The 25,957-nt window shown below is 44.2% G+C and overlaps 1 protein-coding gene across 3 annotated transcripts in view; it reads right to left on the bottom strand.

The window, feature by feature from the left end:
- LOC139052458 (protein MTSS 1-like) overlaps window positions 1–25,957 on the bottom strand; it is a 118,777-nt gene that overhangs the window by 60,885 nt on the left and 31,935 nt on the right. For all 3 annotated transcript variants that reach the window (XR_011509918.1, XM_070529575.1, XM_070529582.1), the window contains exons 5-9: window positions 11,828–11,919; window positions 11,311–11,385; window positions 8,348–8,511; window positions 5,088–5,240; window positions 4,464–4,625 (exon numbers count right to left, since the gene is read on the bottom strand). Coding sequence is in view for 2 of the 3 variants with exons in the window: in XM_070529575.1 (XP_070385676.1) it covers window positions 4,464–4,625; window positions 5,088–5,240; window positions 8,348–8,511; window positions 11,311–11,385; window positions 11,828–11,919 (646 nt within the window). In the remaining variant the exon portion in view is untranslated. The remainder of the gene's footprint in view (window positions 1–4,463; window positions 4,626–5,087; window positions 5,241–8,347; window positions 8,512–11,310; window positions 11,386–11,827; window positions 11,920–25,957) is intronic.

Here is a 25,957-nt window from a genome sequence, read left to right as displayed (position 1 = left end):
CATCATCCTCATCCGAGTAGAGTTGCAGTTTTAAGGTGGGAGAACTTGCTCAATTGTTTCATCATCATTCAGTTCAGTACACAACACCGTGCTGTCGACGTATGCAAATTTTTCAAATGTAACAGCAGCAGGAATCAGCACAACGCAGCCTAGCAGATCATCAATGATGTCCGCACTTGAGCTCATTATGGTAGGGTGGCAGTTCAGACTCTTCAGATGTGGAGCCAGGCTCATTCGGATTGCAAGAGCACCGTTGGTGCCATTTGACACGGAATGTCGATAACTTCAAAAGAAAGACTTCTTGGAGCCAGCAGATCACTGTCTGAAGCACATACTAATGACACAAACAAGCACAGAATGGTGGAACGCTGTACGGAAGGTAAAGTCAATAAACGAGAGCGGGCCATGGGTGGTGGTGCCAGAATGGATGTGATGATCGCGATGTTGATGCAACCTCACAATTCATGCAATGCCTCCAAAATAAGCATTTGCAGTTAAATCTCTGAGGTGCAGTGCTGCGACCAAGGCAAGGCAATGTCTGAGGCCATACTTGATGTCTCGTCAAGGTTGCCAGAGGAGATAATGGAGGCAGAGTCGGCGTACGCTACCGCCACAGACAGAGTCCGGATAAATCAATGTAGAGCTGGCGACTGCCCGAAATATCAGTCGTCTTCACACAATAAGTCTATGGGGCCATTGGCAGTGTCATGAAGATGTCTGAAATACCGAGCACGTCTGGATTATTGGTGTCCAATTTATCAGTTGGTGACTGTACTTTGCTGTGGTGATACATGTGTGCAGCAGTGCACTGCATGCAACTTTTTCAGGCCAATCGCGAAAAGTGCAAAAATATCCTTTCTCTTAGAGAATGAACACCATTAACGGCAAGCTTCCCACAATGACATGCCGCACGACAGCCTGCTTGCTAATGGAGAGATTTTAGGATGACCATACAAGTGCCTCACCACCATCCACAACTGTCGACTCAGTGCCAAAGATGTCACTCAGCCTAACCTGCATCACTTCGAAGCTGTAGTGTAAAGTGTATGATAGTGTAAGTAGTGTCAATAAAGAAGACAGGAGGCACGTATTTGCAGCGCTCGGGCTGTGAAGTGCGGCAGTCGAACTGTCTCTCATGTAATGCAGCGCGATGGCTGGATGCGAGTTCAGAGTTGAATTTGCCTTGTATTGCAGCTCTCGCTTATGCTACAGGTTTGACACTGGTCATCACTTGTCACTAAAGATAAAATTAAGATACAAGTTTACTTTGTCAACCATTGTTTTATGCGGGGGAAAAGAACGTAGTCGTTTATGCTATTGTCGGTGCGGTGACAATGTGCTCCGGTTGCCAGGCCAGCACGGAGATGGGTGGTTGCAGTAGCAGAAATCTCACTGTCTTGCAGGGAAAGCATGGGGAAATTGCATTTGTTAGCAGCCAGCATACAGATAATAGCAGACAGCATCACGCCATTAGTATATTTGTGCAATTACTGTTTAAATCATTTATTTGTTTAACTTCCTATTTTTCTGCAATCATCACCGGGTTTCTATAAACTAAGGCAGCAGTATATTCGAAGCTCCATCTTTTCAGGAGAGGATGTGGACCTATTTTAGATAAAACAGACTTCAAATATAACGGACCTTTCTCATTGGATTATTATGGTTTGTTGTAACGGGCGTCAACTATACAATACAGTCGCCGACCGATTTCAAAACTCCAAAAATTCGGACATGCCCGATTATTCAATCAGCTTTGCGGCACCGCCATTCTCCCCATAGACCATAACATATAACAACTGCCGAAAGTTCGGACACCTTGCAACCTCTCGTCTGATTTTTCGGACACTCCTTGAGCCAACTCGATCGAGAGCACCATGCACCGACTCTGACCGGCGCATGGTTAGACTTGCTAAACGCCATTTTTGTTTTGAACGGAGCCGCCTTGCTGCCCCACGAAGTGGCGCTGCTAGAAATCCCCGCTCATCATCATCGTTTCCACTGGTTCAATAGAGTGGCTCTACAGCAGTTCCGGTTTCAGCTTAGTAAGCCATGTCAAGACAATCCAGCAGCTGCTTCGTTTCTTCGCGCACGATGCTGCGAGTAGGCTGCGTTTTTCGTTTGTGCGACTGGTGCCGGCACGGTGGTGTTTGCTTTATGCACTGTGTCGACGTTTCGGTGATCCAACGCGGCATACGGAAACATCGCGTCGAGTGTCTAATGGCGCCAACAGTGTCCGCGCAGACTGCGCTGGGGAATGCCGGCAAGCGGGTGCCGGGAGGCCTAAGATTGTCGCCTTCCGATGTGCTCCCTACTGACGCGGAAAATGTTCTGCCGAGACCTGCACAGTGGTTGCACTGCGATTCCGGACACCGTCTCATTTGACAGTTTCACAGGTGCTGACACTGCTGTACCAACATGCGCAGAACTCGACGACGGCGAGATCATTCGTCAGGTTTCTGCTGCACCGCCAGACGATGACTCGGAGTCGGAAGATGACGCACTATGTGCTACGCTGCCGTCGCATGCGGAGCGTGTACAAGCAGTGGCTGTGCTTTCAGCCGCCTATAGTGACCGTATGACCCTTACCGAGATTCAGGCTTATCTAACTGCGCGTAAACGGAACAGCGTGCAACGGCGCATTCATGATTTCTTCAAGCCTACTGCCGAGCCCGAATAAGTGCGTGGAAATAAAGGATTTCATTTTTTTTCCCCTTAATCTGCTTTTTCAGTCACCTGTTTATTCGGACATTTTCGCAGTCCCCGTGAGATCCGAATAAACGGTTGGCGACTGTAGTACTCTCACAAAAGGAACAGAAGTACCTATGTGGTCCGATAGAAGGCAGCTATAGCCTCCTGAGACCCCGCTATGGGGATTTGTCCAATATATTGGACATTCAGAAATGAGACAGTACTCCTGTGACAAAGCTTTCATCCTCATAAAACCGCGCTGTCCAACTTATTGGACACCTGCTCGCGCCATCTATGCAGCATTGATGAAAATACATCATTCAAATTCCCGCCGAAACAGTTCTACAACGGCGGCATTCAACGGCGCAACGTTTCTCGGCAGCTGCCGGAGAAGTAAGCACTGTTTCTCGTATTTCTGCCAGCTTTTATGGCATATCTTTCATTTTATAAAAAAGTTAATACAACAGCGTACGCGTAGAATACGAAATTTAAACTGTTCGCACGCTTACTTTTTTTAACGCTTCCTTTGATTTTGCGTGTCCATTACTTTGGACGCTAGGACTCAACCCGGTTATTTTGACCGCGCTTTTGAGATAGCCGTGTTATGAAGAGCAGGCGAGAACTGTTGGCATTTAGCGGCTTGTGGACGAAATCGCGTCTTTTTTTCTTTAGGGGACCGGCCTCGGGTGTCGGATGAATTAAGCCGATAACTTTTCTTTTTTCAATCCATGGCTTGGACCCGCAAGACACCAGCTGTCACAGGTGGTCTCGTAAAGGAAAAAAAGATATCGATATCCCTCTACCAGATATTGTTCGCATGTACAACGTCAACATGGGTGGTGTTGACAAGGCAGACCGAATGATAAGTTACTACAGGATAAAAGTATGCGTCAACGAGTGGGCAATCAGAGCCATCTTTCACCTCTTTGACATTGCCCTCAACAACTCCTGGGTGCAGTAGACACGGGACATGCGCTCCTTAAAGATACAGCGGAAAGAAATACTCAAATATATGCAGTTCCGCCAATCTGCTGCTGAGACTCTCGTGGTTCAAGGGAAGAACCAAGATGAAACGGAGAGTGAGAACGAAGCCGAGTGGCATCCGCCATCAAAACAGACTCGACTACCTCCTCGAGAACTCCAAAAAAAAAGAGCTACCCACTGCTCAATGCTGGCAGACACTGCAAACGCTGCCCGTTGCAGACTACAGGGCTGAGACATGAAAACAAAGTTATTTTGCACCAAATGTCAGCTCTACTGCTGGATCACCAAGCACAAAAAGGTGTTTTGAAATTGCCCACAGGAAGTGAACACAAGAGACAAATTTTTGTTGTGCAGAAGAATGCTCTTTTTGTGTACTTTATTCACTACTTTGCCTTTCGAGTAATTAAAATATTTCTGCACATGAGCTCAAGGGCAATATCTGCGGTACGCCATTACGTGCGCGCTGGGTCAAAAAAGACCGGGCAGCATCCCAGTGTCCAATATATTGGACATCGCGCTGAGCTGAAACTATCAGGGCTATTGAAAAAATATTTAACACTTTTCACCTTCATAACCCTACTGATTTATTCTGAAAGTTTGGGAAAAATCTGTGCACCCAAATGCATCCCGGGTCTCAGGAGGATAGCAGTAACAAGTGTACAAGAGCTGCAATACGACAAACATTTATGGCAGCACATGTTGCTTCTCAATTACATAATATCAACAGTGCATATAATAGTATTTAAGCACAGTTATCACACCAGCAAAAACCAGAAGCAGGGAGTGCCTACCTGGGAGGCTGTCCTACACCGCAGCTGATGCGAGGGAGAATGAGATTTGGTGCTACCACTGGAGGAGCTGTTGAAGCTGCTGATGCTGCACATGCTGGATTTGCGTGAACCCAAGGAACTGCTTGTGCTGCCACCAGTATGAACAGGAGAGCCTGGAGGTGTCTGGAACCATTCATTACCATTATAAACAGGTAAAACTGTTTATAGAATATGGCACTGGGCAACCACTTTGGCCACCTATAACTTGTCAGTGCTGTTCAAGTTGTTCACCAGTCAAAGTGCTCTGCAATACATATATCTGCTGTGTGTAATTACTGTATCTTTGAGCAAAGAACACCCCCAACTGTGTGCAACACACAACAGAACTCTGCTGTCAAGAAAAAATTATGTACAGCAGAACATTGTTAATTTGAACTCCGTGGAGATTGGAAAATTTTTAGACAGAACGTAGTTTGAACAAAAGATTAATGGCAGACATCACCACTCACAGTAATGTCAAAACTGAGAAACTGGAACAAAAGCACATGGCAGGCAGCAAAGTGAAACCAACTATGAAATAACTCCCCACCGTATCTGCACATTGTTCTCTCTTCTTTTCTCGCCAGCAACAAACCAAAAACTTGCCTGGAAGGTCCAGGTGCCCTGTGACCCTTTCAGGTCAGTAATGACCTGTTCACTGGCCGAGGGAAGGCATTCAGGATTTCGAGTAAGCTTGGCCAAGGAGTCCACAATTTCCTGTAAGTGGGATGTTTCCTGCAGCATCAACAGCTCTTCTTCCTGTTGGAAAAAATGATTGCACATGAAGAAAGCAAAACTCAGAAGTATAAAGGTGCATGAATAATTTAACTGTTGACACATGTCATCAATATATATGAGAGAGCTTGAAACTGCCCCAATCACGGGACCAGGTGTTTTTTTTTTTTAATTCCTCTGTATGGACTTGGCAACCGTGCCGGAGACGGTGCAGGTGCACCTGCAGGACGCGACCGCCTTACAAGATACAACGACCTTATGAAGTCATTTTACCTCGCAAGAAGAACCTTCCCCACCCCTCACCACAAGTTAAACAGAGCACAGGCAACCACCCTTCACCTGTTACAGACGAATACATACCCCTCCCTCCCATGCTATCACACCATATACTTTGACATCTACTCGAGCCAAACGTGCAAGGTCTGTAAAACTGAATCAGCAACACTCCCCCACATGCTATGGGAGTGCAAACATCAATACCCAGACCTTAATCTCATGACCCTCTCGTCGAGATGGCACGCCGCCCTGCACAGCTCCCATCTCGACGTCCAACTCTGGGCGACCCAGCAGGCCTACGAAGCGGCGAAGAGGCAAGACCTCGATGTCCCATCATGGGAGGCCTAGGCCCAGCCGACTAAACTGCTGGTTCTCATTAAAGTTCACTCACTCTCTCTCTTTCTCTATCTCTCTCTCTCTCTATTGCGTGCTCTCAGTAAAGAAGAATTACTAGCTTTCTTGTAGTAAATACAAAACAGTGAATTTGGAGTTTGGACAAGTCAAACAAATCTCAGAACTTGATTGGCCCATTCTGTCCTCAATACATTTTAAAAGACAAATTCAAAGTATGGCTTTTAGGTGGTTTAAACTTCTTGCTCTCAAGTGCAAAGCAGGACCAATAACCAATAATATTATTTGGCCTTTGGCCAAATAATAGTAAATCAGAACATAATTAAAAAAAAAGATTCACACAAACGATTTTGTCTTGAAACCCTCCATGTCAACAAAGTGGCGAACTTTAAGCCACTTTACACATATAAAGAGCACTGAATGAGAAACTTGTTTAAAATAATATTCAATAACATTTAGGCGCCTGTAGTGAATTTTATTTGGGGCTTCAATAGAAGGAAGGCTAAGGGTGTTTTTGTTTAAATATACTATGGAGGCTCACAAATGACCACAATATCCTGCATATAGCACCAATGTGAATGCACCAACAAAATGTGCCTTTTATGAAAAACTAATTAGAAAGATCCAAGAAAGCCAAAAAAATATGCTACAACATTGGAAACAAAAATAGGAAAGGATATGTAAATAGCAGACATGATGGCACACTGTTGTCATTAGTTGTAGAAAAGCCTATAGTCATTGTGAAAACAGCATTTCCTGCATGACTGAGTCTTTTCAGTTGTAATACGGAGACTGTGCACAAAATAGGTATTTTGTGGCATGTTATCAAGGTGATAATTTCACTTGTCTCTGAATAAATGTCAAACGTTGGTAAAACGCAACAGCTGGACAATAAATGTATGTATGGCTCTACGACTCTACCAAGCACTGATAATGGAATAGCTCTATGTATACAGTAGACTAGCGTTATTTCAACTCTGGTTAATTCAATCCCAATCGACCGGCCAGCTCCCATGCTATACAGTGGACACGGACACTTTGCCTGGCATCACTCAAGTTCCCCAACCACGTCCAATCGCCGTCGCATTCCAATTATCGTGCGCATCTACCACGTTACCGGACCTGTCAGACAGGTTGGCGACCCCCACCTCATGCGCCGCACGTTGAGCTATTGTCTCCCCCTCTGCTTGAGCCTTCCCAAAAGTGCAACGGGAGGCTGGCACGGTTCCAGGTAGTTGATCTTCGTCCCGAGCAAAGCTGTTTTGCGGCTCTGGAAGGTCATTCGAGAACAACCCGTCTCCTCCAGCTAAACGCTTCCAGGCGAGGAGGCGACGCCGGAGGCAAGTCAACCCTTGGACAATGGAGCCCTTGGAACGATCCAATTGGCCAAATGTGACTGCACTTGCATGGGCGCCTACCATTGGAGGAAAATGATGACACCTGAGCTGGCTCAACGATTGGCTGAAAATGACGTGACCCCGATAGACCGAAGGGGTTAAAAGCGAGAGACAAGGCGAAGATTTTTTCCGTTCTTGCCACGGGCCACAGCGTCCGATTTGCTGCCAGCCGTTGTTGACGTTATGACTGCTCATTACTTTGTGTTATTGCTGCAGATAATGTAAATAAACCTTCAGTTCTCAAAATCCTCCTCAACGTCAGCCAACTCCCGCACCCAACGGCAAGATCTAATAACGGGCTCAAACTCATTATTTTGATCCTAAAATTGGCCTTCACCAGATAATTCGAACTTGAGCAGTAAGCCCGCATGAGCCCACATGGTAACTCCAATAGTATGTGACCCATTTAGTGGCAGCGCCTGGTCGCAGTGCAGCTTAAGAGCTGGTGAATCCGTTGAAAACATGTCATCTCCCGTCGCAAACGCCTATTTTCACTCGGCTCTAGGAAGATTTTCAAGCAATTTTCAAGCACAATGTATGATTACAGTATTTATCCACTTCTAACATTTTTTTTTGTTGTTAAAGGAAAGTGGGTAGAAAATTGCTTGCGCAGTTCAACTGGTTATGATACCGTAACCATCTTCGAAGCGTTTGTATGCTTTACCGGATAACATGGATGTATTGCTGCGAAGCTGACGTTAGGAACCCAACCACCATTGTGCAATACATCTTAGACCCTAGCCCCTTTTTCTTGCTAAAAAATTGGGTGCACGTTATAGTTCCGCTCTGTTTAGGAGCTTTAATGTCATTTCTATGCTAGTTTTCTAATTAGGACACAGAGAACATAAGCATGCTTGATTTGAGGCTGTGTTAGAATTGGGCAAATACGTAGTGAAATGAATCAGTGGTGTGTTTGGTGTTTTGGGGTATTTTCTGCATCTTGTTGAATCTGACCTGCCAGATAATTTGATCAATTTTGTTGGTCCTGTTAGGATTGAATTAACGGAAGCCAACTGTAGTGTAATTACTCTACTGTTGGTAACCCTCACCCTAGATGTTAAAGGCACCCCAACTAAACACAGGTGCAAGGCACAGAAAGCAGGTTACCAAGACAGGTGTGAGGCAGGCCACCAGAAGGCAGTACCGGGCCCTCTCCTCAACCAGGGCACGGCGCACTGCTTGCTTCTCAGCCTCCTCTAACAGCAAGCACCGGTCACTCATCTCTTGCAGAGCACACTCCAGGCTACGCTGCATCTCCCACTTTCCACTGCCTGCAGCACAGTATTCCATGAACAATTGCAGCCATGCCTTATCACCAACATGCAAAGCGGTACATGGACAGTTTCAACACACTGTCTAGTCTAGACAACAGAGTAAGAAGACAGGTGCCTGAACTTTTTTATTTTGCAACACACTTGTAACTCATTTGAAAAAAGGTACAATGCAGGTAGTGCTCTATTTATTTAACATTTAACATTGTCCTTACAGGCCTCGTATGAGGCATTGGGTAAGGGGGGCGTTACAATAAGATTAACAGAGTATATAGAACATATAAAAGCATAATAGACATACATTATTAATTGACAGTGAAAAACTATAAGCCTATCTTATACAAGTATTAAAAGCATTGTACAACATAACAAGGTCTGGAGTGTACATATTAGAAAAAAACAAACGATACAGTTTCTTTAATAAACAATGAAAAATAATGTTGCCACTCTAGTACAAATAATAACAATACTAAAGAATACACAGTGCTCTACAGTGCTCTCTTCCTTCTTTTTGTTCTTTCCTTCATTCTTGCTACACTAGCTGTGAGCACTGAATTTGCACACTACAAAGCAAATGAGGAAAAAAATTTTGCCCTTCAGAACCTGTCAGGAGCACAAAACAGGGTGTTACTGCAGTGTATACCTGACTTGTGGTCTATGACAGAAAAAGGAGCATCGGTTTATTTTTGAGCTTGAAATGCTTCCTATTGCATAGGAACATGCAGACACTGCATTGCATACCTGTCATGGATGCAACAAGAAAAAAAGTTGATGGGAAGTACCCCATCCATAAATTCCTCTGTCAAATCTGCTTCAACTGCTTCTGCCATCTAAGTCAGCTAAAAGTGTGATAAGGGCACTGAAAAAAATTTTTACTCCACTTTTTTTTAAATGCGTAAGCACTGCTACGCTTACCCAACGAGGAAAACCGTCCATCCATCATGTAAGACGATAGCTTTCAAGATAGGGCCCGCAGCAGCAAGTGAATTCACCTTCATGCTGCCTCTCACTTCAACATGAACTAAGTAGTAAGAACACTGCTGTCACGAAGCTATCAGCACTCGGCCCTCTCTATCTCAATTGCACATCACTGTCAAGATAGGGCTTGCGCGGCTGCGCCATACATAGCAGCCACGGGATTACGGTCGATTACGGTTCATAATGGTTTGACACGGATGGATAAGGCACTAAAGGGGGACTCATAATGATCGGAACGTCATCAGCACACCTGGTGCCGCCACATGCAGTAGTTTGCTTGCGCCATGAATTCACCTTGCGCCGCCGCCCACAGCAGCTCACGTCACTGCAGTGCTATCATCATTCATACTGGTCAAATCAAGTTTCATAAGATTCACACTGACGCTGGGCTGCGTGGAGATGAGCAAGTGGCGCAATGCTTACGCATACTTAGACAACTCCTAGAGGTCAACTCCCACCTGCGTGACGTTTTTTTTTTTTTTTTTGCTTTACATTAGACGGCTGCCAACCCCACCACGAGAGTGTGGTACCAGAATTCTTTCAATGTGAAACCAAATCATTAATTATATCCTCTTTCAATGTCACCAGTTCAAAATGTTAACAAAATGCAGCGAGTCTTTTTGGTGCAGGACATGTTTAAAGGGTTCCTCTAATGTCACAAAAATAGGGACCTAGTGGTCACATGGTGCAAGCAGTGGCATAGCGACAGGGGGGGCCGGGGGGCCGTGGGCCCCGGGTGCAAGGGGCCAGTGGGGGGGGGGGGGGTCATACACATCTGAAGACCCCTCTTTCCGCCGGCTACACCCGAGGGGGGGGGGGGGGAGGTGACAGAAGACCTATGGGCCCCGGGTGCCAGACGACCTAGCTACGCCACTGGGTGCAAGTCACACAATGAATGTGTCATTGAAAGGTGGACACATGCCACATCAGCCATTCTTAGCACTTTCACTATGTGCTTCTTCACATTCAACACAGGATAAGTTTAGTCATTTGCCATTGCTTTTTAGAACTCCCAGCACCTTTTCCCCTTCTCTCCCCAATTATCCTATCGCCTAAAGCTTTCAACAAGATGGTCACAATGTGTCTGACACCCCCCCCCCCCCCACTGCACGAAACTATTACTGATACTATGCAGACCCCCCCCCCCCCCCCTTTTCATGACAGGTAGAAAAACCCATATAAACACACACTCTATGCCAAGCTTCAATCCATTTGGAGCACGTTCTGAACTTGTTGCATTAAACAATGGTATAAGTCACAATTTGTCGTGCAATCAAGGAATTGAGGCCTCGTACATCACTTAAGAGTCTGCAGCTATCTAATAAACAAAGAAGAGCCAGACAAAACTTTTATTTCCGTAGTCACTCCTTTAGGAATACGACCCAAAGCTATGATATCTTAATGCTACTAGTGGAACAACTACAGCATGCTGTATTTTAACTTTCACGATGCACAGTGACATTTTCTGCTTTGCCACTGTTTTTAGATCAATGCAAATTTTGGAGACTGATGTACAGTGCAATATAGCGTGCACACTGTAGCATACATTTTCCATCAACAACAGTTAAGCAGAGTGTCTGGATGCACTGTACTAGTGTTCAGAATTCTTGCATGAATATACATGCATATTCACTTATTCACCAACAACACACACACAAAAAAAAAGGAGTCACAAGGTTGGTTCTCTTGGGCTATTGTTTCAAAATGGTCTATAGAATCATGGAAGCACAATGAATGTAATTGTCAAGTCATGAAGCTCTTTATTCTTCAGACACTGTAAATGGAACAAATGTGCGAATTATTCTATGATCTAGCACATACCTTTCTTAACCTTCTTCTGTAATCGCAAGGTGTCAGTTGACATCTTCTTGATCTCCTGACGTGCCCTCTTGAATTCTGTGAAGTTAATGTCAATGATGCATTTTGCTTAGAAAACAACAAAGCTCATAACTTTTCTGTGCTTAAATTGCTATTTCATGCTAGTAACAAAGAATTTATAATAAATAAGCAAAGCATATTTGCTACAATACTACAATAATAAATAAAACCTGATGGAGTTTTTACATGACAAAAGCAGAGCTAGGTTATGAGGTACGCCATAGCACCGAGCACCCGTGGTTGGTAATGGCATAGCAAGCAAGGCTTCTTCAGAGCCCAAAGCTACATACAAGCTTGAATGCTCTTCCACACAAGGTTGCATTTCTATGCAGGCAAAGGAGAAATGCCTAACTTGGTCAGCAAACGAATGGCCACATATGGCTACACAAGCATTAAGAAACAACACAGGCTTTAAGGGTGAATATACGTGCATGCTGATTAATCAAGAATCAATAAACACCTTTGGAATGGTCTTTGTCTAGTTGTAGGGTGCTTTTTTTCCAGTCCTCTAGCTTGTCTTGTAACGGAATAACTAGCTGCTCCATGATTGACCTGGGAACAGCACACACACCATGCGTAAGTGGAAGAAAAAATGTGTGCAGAAAGAGTCAAGCACAGCTGCTAATCTACATCTAGGCATTATTCTAAAATGCAAAAACAGCAGAAACGACGTCACCAGCTTGAGAATTTTGGACCATCCGGAAAGGGCACTATTTCAACAAAACAAAGTTTGATCATCTTTCTGACCCAAAACAAAATCACACAAGTGAAATTATATGAAACTTGTGCATGCACCTGGTGTCAGGATTGGGGGCTCAATCCCTTCGTCCGTGGTCCTTTGCCAAGATTGGAGTACGGCATGAATTCGAAGGTAGCTGGCCCATGCCGTCGTCCAACTTATTTACGCTGAGATCGTTGATGAAGTGAAGAACTGCTTCTCATCGAGAACGAGGAAAAAGGGGTTTATTTACAGAAAATTAACTCAGTCTAACATGACTGTTTGAGAAAAATAGTATTAGTCCAACAGGACTGCATGAGAGAAGTGAACCAGTCTAACATGACTGCTCAAGAGAAGTGTGTCCAACAATCGCACAACCACAGTTTTTATACACTCGATCCGCTGGTCCTACGACGCGGCGGCTGTTCGTTTACACACCACCAACTCGCAGCTGCTCTGAAGACCAGTTTTCAGACACAAAGGCACACACATTCCGAAGCCCAAGCGACGGCGTTGAAGGTGGTGCCGTTCCGGAAAATCGACGCCGCTCGAGGGACGCTCGTTGTTTTGCAACATGCTGAACCGTGAGAGCGCAAAAATAAGACGTTCCCGCGGTAGCTTCTTCAGGCGTGTCAGATCAGCGCCGCGTTGAGGAACTCTGGAATCATTGTCCACACACCAAACTCGTCTTGTCACAATGTCGAAGCGGGCTGGAGGAAGGCGGCGGATTCCAGCGCAAAGGTCGCTTCTTTGAACGCCTCGCAGCTGCAGCGGCGGAGAGCGGGAGGTGCGCGTCTTGCACCCCTTGTCGTAATCGGGTGGCAAGGTGACAATCTTGTTGTGCAACCCGCCGTTCTTTACAGCGCCTCCATGGCCCCAAAAGTCTCGACTGTCTAGCGCTGACAACCGCTAGGCAGGAAGAGAACGGCTGCTGGTCAGGGGGGGATTGATGTCTTGGCTCGCAGCGACCACTTGTGCATTGATGTCACTGCCCCAAAACATCCAACAAGGACAGGCAACTGCAAAATGAACCCCACAACACGGCTCTGCGCCGAGATGGCGTGCATTGGCCATCACTTTAGACTCGCTAGGCTTCAAAAAAAAACAACAACAACATAAGTGCAGAAACAAAAAAAAAATGCTGCATTTCACTATGCCAATTTCTAAAGCAAATTCCTGCTGACAAATTCAGCAATCATGGAGGGAATCCTGCTAAATGAGAGGGGATCTTCTTCGCTTAATAAAATTAACACTAGTAACCCTAAAATTTAGGCGGGACCCTCAAACGCAGAATTCAAATTAGCCTGCTCAAACCATCCGCATTGCTATGCAACTTTCCCTTCTTATATCTAACGGAGAAGTTGTACTCTTGGAGAGTGAGGCTCCATCGGAGCAAGCGGCCGTTTTTGTGTGACATTTGATTGAGCCACGTCAGAGGACAGTGGTCGGTCTCGAAGATGAACTTCGCTCCGTACAAATAACACGACAACTTCTGGGCGGCCCAAACCAAACAAGCGCATTCCTTCTCTGAAGCGCTGTAGGCTTCCTCTCTTACATTTAGTTTACGGCTGGCGTAGAGGATAGGATGCTCCTCGTTATCGTCGCCGACTTGACTAAGTACCACGCCCATACCTCTGTCGCTTGCGTCGCATTGAACTATGAATTCCTTAGTGTAGTCGGGCGCGCGAAGCACAGGGCGAGAAACCAATAGCGTTTTCAAACTTTGGAAAGCGTTCTCTTTGTCCTTATCCCAGAGTACGGTACTCGGTGCTCCCTTTCGGAGGGCGTCTGTTAATGGACTTGCCAATTGCGAGTAATTCGGAATGTACCGTTGATAGTACCCCACAAGTCCCAAAATGAACGAACGTCCGTTTTCGTGCGCGGCTGAGAAAAATCTCCAATCGTAGCTATTTTCAGCTCAGCCGGCCGTCTCATGTCCTGACCGACAACATGGCCCAGATAAGTAACCTGCGAACATCCAAACCTACACTTTTCCGCTTTCGTCGTTGAGTCAACTTTAAACGTACGAAGCCTCGCATTCTTGTCGTAATAGAATTTGGTGTTCCTTTGAGCTATTTCCATGTTCTTTCCGACTAGTTCTCGGGTTGCGCTTAGCCGTTCCAATAAATTCAGCACGTATTCAACCACGGTTGGGCTCTCCCCTCTTTCCTCCCACATCTCTCTTAACATTCTCAGTGGAGAACGGAGTGTCCTCCCATACACTAGTTCTGCTGGTGAGAACCCTGTCGCTTCATGTGGAACCGTTCGCAAAGCAAACAAAGTTGCCGGCAGACAGTTCTCCCAGTCCTCCTTGTGCTCGTAACAGAGCGCACGCAAAACTCGCTTAAGCACCGAATGCCACCTCTCTACACTGTTTGACTGAGGGTGATAGACAGAACTGTGTATTAACTTTACCCCGCACTTTTGCAAGAATGTGGAAGTCAGTGCGCTCGTGAATACTGACCCTTGATCTGCCTGAATTTCGGCTGGAAACCCAACTCGTGCAAACACTGTCAAAAGCGCGTCTACTACTTCAGTGGAGCTGAGCTCTTTCAAAGGGATTGCTTCTGGAAACTTGGTGGCCGGACACAGCATGGTAAACAAGTACCTGTAGCCTGATTTTGTTTTTGGAAGAGGCCCTACCTTGTCTATTACAAGTCGTCTGAAAGGCTCTGTTATTAAGGGCACTACCTTCAGTGGAGCTTTCCAAGTCTCTCCTGGTTTACCAGAACGCTGGCAGGCGTCGCATGATCTTACAAAGTTTTCTACATCTTTGAAACAGCCAGGCCAGTAGTATTCCATAAGCAATCTTTCCTTTGATTTGTTTATGCCTAGGTGGCCGGACCACCCATTTCCATGACAAAGACTCAAAAGGTCCTCCCTATACTTAGTAGGTATGACTAACTGATCTAAAATCTTACCCTTTCGATCTCTGTAATGCCGATACAACAATCCTCCTCTCTCATGTATCGTTACGTTGCGCCTAGCAATGCCTTCTTTAGCTGTGTCACGTAATTTAGCTAAGCTCTCATCATTCTTTTGCTCAGCTGCCAGTGACTCTCTATCCACGCGTAAGAGTTGATCAAAGTTCTTTGAGGCCGGTGATAACAACGACCCTGTCTCGCTTGGGAGCGCGTCTGCATGCTCTTCCTGCAGGCTAGAACTCTGACACTCTAGTGCTACGCTCTCATTGAGCTGGTCAACTGGCAGGCTCTCCTCAACTGTTCTTTTGTCCCTCGGGCCTAGCTCGGATTCGGGTATTGAAGCTATCCCCTTTTCTGCTTCAGCTGGAGGAGCTTGAGCATTTTCAGCCGAAAGCGCCGCGATCTTACGAGCTTGGCCTCTGGTCAATGCCTGTACTATGCCCTCTCCCAGTTTGAGCCCTCTGTCACGCAGTAACTGATTCGAACGATTCGAAAAGATGTAGGGATACTGCAGTGACAAAAATTTGGAAACTGCAGCCTCAGTCTCTAGCTCCCCGAATGGTCCACTGATTTTGACTTTGGCCATGGGCAGACACACGCTGTGTTCTTCTACAACCTGTTTTATCCATGCTACTTCTCCGGTGAAGTCCTCTACCATCACGTAAGACGGATGGACAATGTCCAGCGTGGCGGCACTGTCTCTTAGCACTCGGCATGGTTTTCCATTAACTTGCAGGTCGTGGAGATATGGACTTAAAAGTTCCATATTCTCATCCTTTTCCTCCACGTAGGAAAAAACTACGCTTGGCTTCTCGCAGTTTACAGCTATATGTCCCAGTTTGTGGCATTTGTAACAGCGAATTGGTCTGACAGATTCGAATTTTCTTTTCTGTTCTTTTTGTGCGGTTTCTCCGTTAACTTTCTCCTCGCTCTTTTCTGCGGGCTTTTCCGCCATGTCTACAGGCTCGGATCGTCTAGCTTGCGCACCCTTTTTGAACGGAAATGGCTTCCGCGGTCCATTTCGACCGTCCCAGTTTCCCTCCTCGGCGTTCAACTTTCTACGGGTTGCGTACTCTTCGGCTAATTCAGCCGCCCTTTCCACAGTGTTTACATTACCTCTATCTTGCACCCACAGTTTCACAGCTTGGGGAATGGTTTTGTAAAACTGCTCTAGACACATGCATTCAATGATCATGTCTCTGCTGTCGTACGCTTCCGCGCTTTTAAGCCACTCGACTAGGTTGGCCTTTAAGCTATATGCAAACTCCGGATAGCCCTCGCTATCTTTCTTGCCTGTGCTCCTAAACCTTTGCCGAAAAGCTTCGGCTGAAAGGCGGTATTTCTTCAGGAGACTAGCCTTAACTTTCGCATAATCATATGCATCCTGCACACTCAATCTGGCGATTACTTCCGCCGCCTCACACGGCAACATAGACAGCAACCGCTGTGGCCATGTACTCGGGCCGAAGTTCATCTTTTCGCAAGTCCTTTCAAAATTGCATAGGAACAAGCCTATGTCGGTCCCGACCTCATATGGCTTTAATAGCCTGTCCATGCGGTACGATTCTGCCTCACTTGATCGACCCAGAGCTCCTTCACTTCCTTGAGACAACTCCAAACGTCTGTTTTCAAGTTCAAGTTGCATTTTTGTTATCTCGCGATCTTTATCGCGTTCCTCTCTCTCTCGTTTTTCTCTGTCTCGTTCTTCTCTTTCTTTTTCCCGTTTCTCTCTCTTTTTGAGAAGTTCCAATCCCATTTCAATATCTTGCTCACTGGCCTGATTGGAAATTAGCTCCAATAATTCCGATTTGAGCATTTCCTTGCGTACATCTAGGCCCAGTTCCTCACCAACAATCAACAACTCGTCTCTCAGCAGTGTCCTTAACTCCATGACTGCTGCTTTACTGCCTTGATTCTGCTCTCTAAATCTAGCTAGGAAAACACAACCTAGCTAACACACAACAATCTAGCTTCCCTACTGTTCTAAACAGAACAACCACAAAATGAAGCCTAGAGAGTCAAAGCAAAAACCAAGCACTCACCACAGATACAGCACCATGTCGCAAAGTCCATCCCACCGCTGTCAGCCAGTTGTCAGGATTGGGGGCTCAATCCCTTCGTCCGTGGTCCTTTGCCAAGATTGGAGTACGGCATGAATTCGAAGGTAGCTGGCCCATGCCGTCGTCCAACTTATTTACGCTGAGATCGTTGATGAAGTGAAGAACTGCTTCTCATCGAGAACGAGGAAAAAGGGGTTTATTTACAGAAAATTAACTCAGTCTAACATGACTGTTTGAGAAAAATAGTATTAGTCCAACAGGACTGCATGAGAGAAGTGAACCAGTCTAACATGACTGCTCAAGAGAAGTGTGTCCAACAATCGCACAACCACAGTTTTTATACACTCGATCCGCTGGTCCTACGACGCGGCGGCTGTTCGTTTACACACCACCAACTCGCAGCTGCTCTGAAGACCAGTTTTCAGACACAAAGGCACACACATTCCGAAGCCCAAGCGACGGCGTTGAAGGTGGTGCCGTTCCGGAAAATCGACGCCGCTCGAGGGACGCTCGTTGTTTTGCAACATGCTGAACCGTGAGAGCGCAAAAATAAGACGTTCCCGCGGTAGCTTCTTCAGGCGTGTCAGATCAGCGCCGCGTTGAGGAACTCTGGAATCATTGTCCACACACCAAACTCGTCTTGTCACAATGTCGAAGCGGGCTGGAGGAAGGCGGCGGATTCCAGCGCAAAGGTCGCTTCTTTGAACGCCTCGCAGCTGCAGCGGCGGAGAGCGGGAGGTGCGCGTCTTGCACCCCTTGTCGTAATCGGGTGGCAAGGTGACAATCTTGTTGTGCAACCCGCCGTTCTTTACACTGGTTAGGACTTTATGAAAATACATTTTTGACTTTGTAATAACTTCCAGAATGCGTTCTATCCACTAATACTTCACATTCTCAAGGTTTATAAAGATACCTGTGTCATTGCTGATCACTGAATGCATGCACTTTTGGAAACAAATCAAGGCTAACAAAGCTGCTCACTAGGCACTGCCAGTGACAAACTCAGGTTTCACATTGGTCTCAACTGACATTTAATTCTGAAGACGAGCAAGAAGATGCTTTCATAATGCACAAATTACTTTAGAAATTAGAGCCTTACATGTGAACTAACAATATTACCACGTGTACATTGTTTCGTTTTTTGATGGCAACCATTTTTTACTGGACATCCACTATTACTTATTTGTCATTTGGTGGAAGACACTCTTACGGTCGGTATCCAAAAAATTCTTGAATGTTGTCGCAGATTCTGTTGCGAAACAGTCCTGTCTAATCAGATTGCACTGCATGAAGAAATCATCCACCCATCAAAGAACCTGTGGGCGAAAGTTTCCTGTAACCTTAGTGAAGGATGGAACTGTGTGTTTTTACATTGATTATCATTGCCTGAACAAAGTCGCGAAGAAGGACTCATGTCCCACCTCATGGACAGATGACACGTGGAACCAACTCTGCAATGCGAAGTACTTTTTGTAGATGAATCTCAAAACAGACAACTGACAAATTGAAATCATGAGAGGGATCAAGAGAAGACCACCTTTATTACGCCAGATGGCCTGTATGAGTTCAAAGTCAATGCCATTCAGGCTTTCCTCAGCAAGTGCAACATTTCGGTGTGTGATGGACCTGGCATTGGCAGGCTTGAACTAACAGACTTGTTACGTATGCTTAGATGACATCGTCTTTGCAGCAAATTTCCCCATTCACCTCAAATAACTTGGAACAGCAGTCAAGGCAATCAAGTCATCCGGACTCGCCCTGAACCTAGAAAACTGCCGTTTCAGATACACAGAGCTCCTGTTCCTGGGCCACTGCATCAGCTGGAGTCCGTCCTGACCACCAGAAAACAGCTGCCATTGCAAAGTTCCCACAGCCCGTCGACAAGAAGGCAGTATACAGATTCCTTCACCTGCGTCTACTATAGATGCTTTGTAAAGGACATCTTATATCACTGCTCCTCTGACTCTTCTCACAAAATCAGACATCAAGTTCAAGCAAGAAACACCACAGGCCAAAGCATTTTAAGAGCTGAAACTATGCAAGCAGTTGCCACCAATACTTGCACAGTTCAATGAAAATGCTGATACCCAAATCCATACAGACGCAAGTAGCACAGACCTCGGCATCATGCTAGTCCAAAGGAAAGACGGACCTGAAAGTGTCATAGCTTATGATAGTCGGTCACTATGAAAACCATAAGCAAATTATTCTATGTACGATGGAAAAAGAGCACTTTGCCACCATTCAAGCTGTAACATAATTTTGGCCTTACTTATACGACAGGCCCTTCAAAGTTGTAAGTGACCACTGCACCTTGAGTTGCCTCACACGATGGAGCCTCAGACTGCAAGAAGTCAATACCACCATGATGTACAAGTCCGGACAGAAACACTAATGCAGACTGCCTGTCCAATGCCCCAAAGAACTGCTGCTGCAAGACGAACAGAACGACGTCACCTTCCTGGGAACAATAAGTGCAGACAACCTCGTCGAACAGCAGCAAGCAGACCAAGAACTAAGAAACCTCACCAAGTACTTTGACAGCAACACTAGCTTCATTTCTAGGGTGTTCAAGTCTGGATGATTATCATTTTTCTGACACAAGGGCATCCTCGTAAAGAACTTCTTATCTGTCCATACCAACTAAACGTCTCCTTTTTAATTCAGCTTTGAGTCCAGAGGTTCTGCATGCCTTACCTACATCATGATCCAACAACTGGGCACCTCAGATTCTCCCGTACACTTGTGTGGATACAGGAGAAATACTATTGGCTGCACCTGGCTGCCGACGTCATCCATTATGTCAAGACATGCCAAAGCTGACAATGAAACAAGACTCCGCCGACAAAGCCTGCATCCCCCTAAGGCCGATTGAACCTTCTTCACACCCTTCCCAGCAGATTGGGGATGGACCTTCTGGGACCCTTTCTGACATCGAGAGAAGGTAAGTGTACTGTCAGGGATTTCAACTACCTCAACCCTTTTGCTGAAACAAAAGCACTGGTAAGAGCTAGTGTGGTCGAAGTGGTACAATTCATCAAGAACATAATGGTACAACATGATGCCCCAGAAGTCATCACTGACAGAGACGGCTTTTACTGTGGAGCTTACTGAAGTGATCCTGTAATAGTCATGGCCTTACAGAGCACCTGAATAAAACCCTCACCAACATGTTAGTAATGTATGTCACTTCAAACACAAGGCGTTGGACACCATCCTTCCATACATAACCTTTGCTTACAACATGGTAGTGCAAGAAACACCGCCGCCGCCCCTGCAGAAGCTGGTTTACGAAAAAAACCCGGTAACGACACTTGACACCATGCTACTGAACTTCAGCATAATGGGTAACAGTATAACAGTACAATAAGTGGGTAAGAGCCAAGCAAGGCATGTACAGTCGTCATCAATATGAAAGGGAACAGCTAAATTTTTTTCAAATGCCCACTGGGGCTAGCTAAACACACATGCCCTCCATAAATTTGTGCAGTGACACTAAAAGTTCTAGAGGAAAACTTAATCTTATGTATGATGTTCCTAGATTTGAACATAAGCATAATGAGCTATCGTCATTTAAAAATAACTTGCTGTTAACTTTTAAATTGCTGAGTGCACACAGCTCTGACTTACAATAAATTTATTTGCGTCACATAAAACGTGCTACAGACAATTCTGCAGATACAAAGAAACAACTAGAAAAAAAAAAAGAAATCCAAGCAGCTAAGTCAGAACTAAGTAATGTAACTTTGTACTTTGTACATGAAGACTTTGGTGTGCTACTAGTGCCCATATTGATAGGCACTTTCAAATAGAAGCCAAGTTGACAGTCTTATTGAAACAATCTTTAACTGCTAGAGTTAAAGCAGTTGTGTCCTAGCTATTAAAAGATGCCAATGGAAGTTCAGGATTCGGCACTCAGCACTCATGGAACAAACTGGTCATCACTTGTGTCCAACGTCGTCGTCATTCTGAGGATTAGTGACCACGAGTTCCTTGTAGCCTATGTTCAAATCGGCCCTTTCTTATGCTCACATGATCAGCTGAGGAAGGTTTATTTTATTTATAAGGGTGATTATATTTTGTTATCTAATGAGCTTGCTAATTTTCTGCAGTAATTCAGCCACTTAGCTCAGTTATGAGATTGCAACAGTCTATGGGAGACGTTAAGCTCTACCCTAAAGCAACTAATTGACATACATATTCCATCCAAAATTTTGACAGCAAAAAGACGTAGAAACAAACCACGGGTTACTCGGGAGGTCAAATGATTTATTAATAAGAGAGTGTGTCTCCTAAATATTTACAGAAAGCATCGTAATCCTTCAATACTTGGAATGCTAAAGTATCTTGGAAAGGATATAAAAGTAAGAAACAAAGTCGCTAAAGAAAAATATTTAGCAATGCGCTGCCAAGTTAAAAAACAACCCAAAAGGAATGTGGAAGTGCTTAAAAACCAACACCAGAGAATCTGTTGGCATTCCAAGTATAAACGAAGGCAATATACTTGTTACTGATGACTTTGATAAGGTCTTGTGCTTTAACCTCTATTTTCGGTCTGCTTTCACCACTTCCTGCTATCATGAACTTCCAGATGTCCATGACACTGTGTTTGAACCTATGCCTGAACTTATCATGACATACAGAGGTGTATTCAAGTTACTTAACAATATAAAGGTCTCCTCTGTAAATGGTCCTGATGACATATCTATACCTTCTTATGTGCTAAAGACTTGTTCCAACATAACTGTGCACTACCTGGTTATCTTATTTTAAAAATCGTTAAGTCCTTCATCTTTCACTCAGGAATAGAAAGTTGCAAACATAGTTGCAATCCATAGAACTGCCCCAACATATACTGTCTACAATCGCAGACCAATTTCTTTAACAAGTGTGTGTAGCAGAACAATGGAGCATATAGTGTACAGCGCCATAATAAGACATAGGGAAAACATTTTTTACTGCATCCCAGCATGTTTTTAGGGCTGGATGTTCTTGTTCGACAGAGCTCTTAGAATTTAGCCACAATCTTTTCCTTTTATTTGACTTTGGTGTACAGATTGAGTGCATATTCCCGGACTAGAAAGAAGTTTTTGATTCTGTTCCTCATGTTTTGCTCTTACACAAATTATCCTTCCATGGTCTGTCTCCTTCATTAATTGACTGCATTCAGTGTTATCAACAGGCTCGCATGCAATGTGTTGTAATTAATGGCTCACAATCTGATTATACCATCGTTACTCCGGCAGTCTCGCAAGGATCCATTTTGGGACCCTTGCTGTTTCTGGTGTACATTAATGATTTCTCAGGATGTGTCATGCAAAATGTGTCTGTATTTGCATGACTGCATGATTTATCACTGCATTAGGGGTTCGGCTGACCACAAGTATCTGCAACACAAATTGCACTGTATAAAGCACTGGTGTGTTAGGTGGCAAATTTCTCTGAACCCCAGTACTGTAGGGTTGTAGATACTGTAGAGCTATGCGAGTGAGTGAGTAAAATATCTTGAGGTTTATTTTTCATATGAACTAACTTGAACTAAGCAGGTTGGATGTTTAACAGCAAGAGCTTGCAAAATGCTGGATATCGTCAAATGTAACTTCAGGACAGCACCTCCCAAAATTAGAGAACTACTTTAGTAATGTAAGATCCATATTAGAGTGCACCTGTGCAGCCATGGGACCCACAAATTAAAATCTTTTCTAATATGCTTGAACTCGTACAAAAACCACACAGCTCGATTTGTTTCTAACAATTATAACTTTATTTCTAGTGTTACTACACTTAAGGATGGGCTGGGATGAGAATAAAAACCTGTAATTAGAGATGCTTTCCAAAATTTATTGTGGCATGGTTATAGTAGACCAGGAAACATACCTCTTGCCCCCTCATTTTACATCTCAATGATGTGACCATCAATGGAAAGTAAGAGAACTTAATTGTAGAACGAATGTCTTTCACGGCTAATTTTTTTCATACACCATCAGTCAATGGAATCAACTGTCACAACAAATTACTCAATGCCAAAAGTGACGTTTCGAGCCCTGACGTCGGATGTACAATGGCGTGTGTCGTCGTTTTTGTTGCTGGTGTATAATACCATGCATGGTTATATTTTGCTGGTGTATGTGGCAAGCACAGTAGAAGTTTGTTGTTTGCTCCACGCTGGCCTCATGTGAACGCTATGTATTCTTCCCCCCTGCAATAATACCGTCGGGCACTGCAGGTATTTCAAATAAATAAATAAATAAATAAATAAATAAAACCATCACCAGCATAAATGTGCACAAAAACAACCAGACCTTTACAATAATCTAAGGAAGTTGAAAAACAATTTTTTTTAGTGTTGTAAAATGCTTTCACTTATGCAGGAACAAATACTGCTTTTTTAAACAAGGGGTAACAACACTCGTACATCCTTGGACGAGACAGGGTCAAATACTTCCAGGACACTGTACTGTCCTCTCACAGCCATAGACCTGGTACTCTTCCTTATATCAAGGTAAATTAGTTTTACAATGTAAACAATTTGATGCAACTGTCTTTTGCGCTATTTTATAGCGTATTTGTGTGAACTTGCTTTGCACAGAATTATGCATTCCTGCTTCTCAAGGGCCTTGGAGATTGCAACAGAAACTTGCACTTCATCAACTTGGGTGACTACTGACTCAGAGGACACTGGAGCCACCCATGTTGCAACAGCCAAATGGCAGTTGAGCAAGAAGAAAAATATTCTCAAAGGCCTTCAGAATTAACATTTAACACAAATACAGCACCTTCTTGCTACTATACATAACCCATGTGGGCTTAGCTTTTCATCTGACAAATAAAATAACAGCTTATGTACCAGGTCTGTATTTTTTTAATGTTAACAGAAACTGGAAAACCTGTAGCATATAGCCCAAATCTACTCATTGGGCTGGATTACTTGGAGAAACAGACATTACTTACAATGTAAATTAAAATACACAATTGAAAATTAATGAAGTTTCACTAATCAATTTTTAACTAATTACTTTAGCACACATATTCCAATACCCGACTGAAGCCAGTGATCTCACAAGGCACATCCACTCGGAACAAATTTTGAAACTAGCACCAGTTTTGAGATGAGTGCTGTCAAACTTGCAGTAAAAATGAACTGTTGTTCCACTTAATTTTTTTTATCAAAACACCTTTTTATGCACTGAAGCTCAAAAAGTACTGGAACACCAATGCATTTTGTCAAAAACTTTGGAAATGCATACCTCTAGACTAATATCACCCTCAAAATTCGTTCCAAGTGGATATGACTTTCGAAGTCACCGGGTACAATTCATAAATTGCAGTATGTGTCAAAAAGAAGTAACTTTAAAGGTTAATTTCTGAAACTTAATTAATTAGTCAAATATTCATTTTGATCTCTCATGCAAATAATGTCAGCCTCTGAGAGTTATCTAGCTGAAGAAGTAGAATTTTGCTAAATGACACAGGTGATACTTAAAAATTCTGTTAACAATAAAAAAAAACGCCTCGTATACGGAACAACAAAACATAGGATTTGCAGAGCCCAGATATCTCACGATTGATGATAGGTTTTAATCCCCTAAAGCAACAAAGTGACCATGAGAGACACTGTATGGGAAGGCTACAGGCAAAAACTGACAACCTTGGCTTCTTCAACATGCCATCAAAGCTGGTACACACGCATTTTTGGATTCTGCCCCCACTGGAATGCAGCCACCAGGGTCAGGAATAGAACTTGTGATCCCATGCTCAGCAAGCAGATGAATGTCATAGCTACTGGGCCACCCCAGTAAAACACTTCCTACAAACTGTGCACAAACTCTTAGATAAGCATCAGCACCCAAAATGCACTTCAGACCAAAGGAATTGATTACTGCAAGTTGCTTTGTTTTTCTGCAAACCACAAGTAGGGCAGTGGTTATTTTTCTAACTATGGCAGCAGATGAATACAACATGTTCAAACCTGTGTGGTCAGCATGCAAGGCAGCGTGGCGAACAAAAGCTTTAAGGCAAACAGAGAACAGAGCATGGGTAACTTTTTACTCATCTTCATATTATAAATTTTTAGGTTATTTTTAATAGTCACTGTGCAATTCCAAATTTGAATTACATTAATTAGAACATTCCCTTTTAACCCCTTCTGTGCCTTGGATGAGCTAGGGTCGTTCACACATTTCTGGTAAAAATGGCCAATGACAAGCTCAGCTCATCAGCGGTACTTTGCATTTTCTAGCAATGCCATGGACGAGCGTAGTTTTGTCTCAATGCTAAGTCATGCTATTGGTAGATGGCAGCACAGAATCTATGGGACAGCATGAGCAGAAGCACATTTATTATTGCCGAGGAGGTAAAGAATGTTGACAACTGGGCTCTCTAAAAATAGTTCGGCCAATTTTTGCCAAAATATGGGATGATACTAGTGTGGCATAGAAATGGTTAAGATGGATTGCCCCTACAATGTTGTGAAGCAGCATCAAAGAGAAATGTGCATGAACTGCTGCTGTGATATGTAACTAGAGCTGCAAGATTACATGTAAAAGAACACTGGCAGCAAAGAGGCAGCAGACCTAGGGGGTCCCAATGAAGCTCCCAATGTCATTTTAGCTCTTTGCTTGCACTAATAAAACATGTTAAATGTCAATGGGCACAAATAAATGGCATATTTTACCAAAACTCTCTTCTGGATTTTACTCCCAAAATTGCTTTGAAAAAAGAATATACTTTTAGTAATACAATATGCTAGCTACTGACTCCGCACTAGACAGCAGTGTTATTAGTTTTACTATAGTGCCTAGAATGTACTGGCTAGTGTGCCGTCCACCCGCTGTTTTCAATGGAGGAGTGTGGCGCTGCCTGCAATGAATGCCCACGGTGGCCGACAG

The sequence above is a fragment of the Dermacentor albipictus genome, chromosome 1 (assembly GCF_038994185.2).
Source record: "Dermacentor albipictus isolate Rhodes 1998 colony chromosome 1, USDA_Dalb.pri_finalv2, whole genome shotgun sequence".
In the NCBI taxonomy this organism is placed as follows: Eukaryota; Metazoa; Arthropoda; class Arachnida; order Ixodida; family Ixodidae; genus Dermacentor; species Dermacentor albipictus.
Note: the sequence above shows the minus strand (reverse complement) of the source record. Positions and strands in the feature narration are given on the sequence as shown.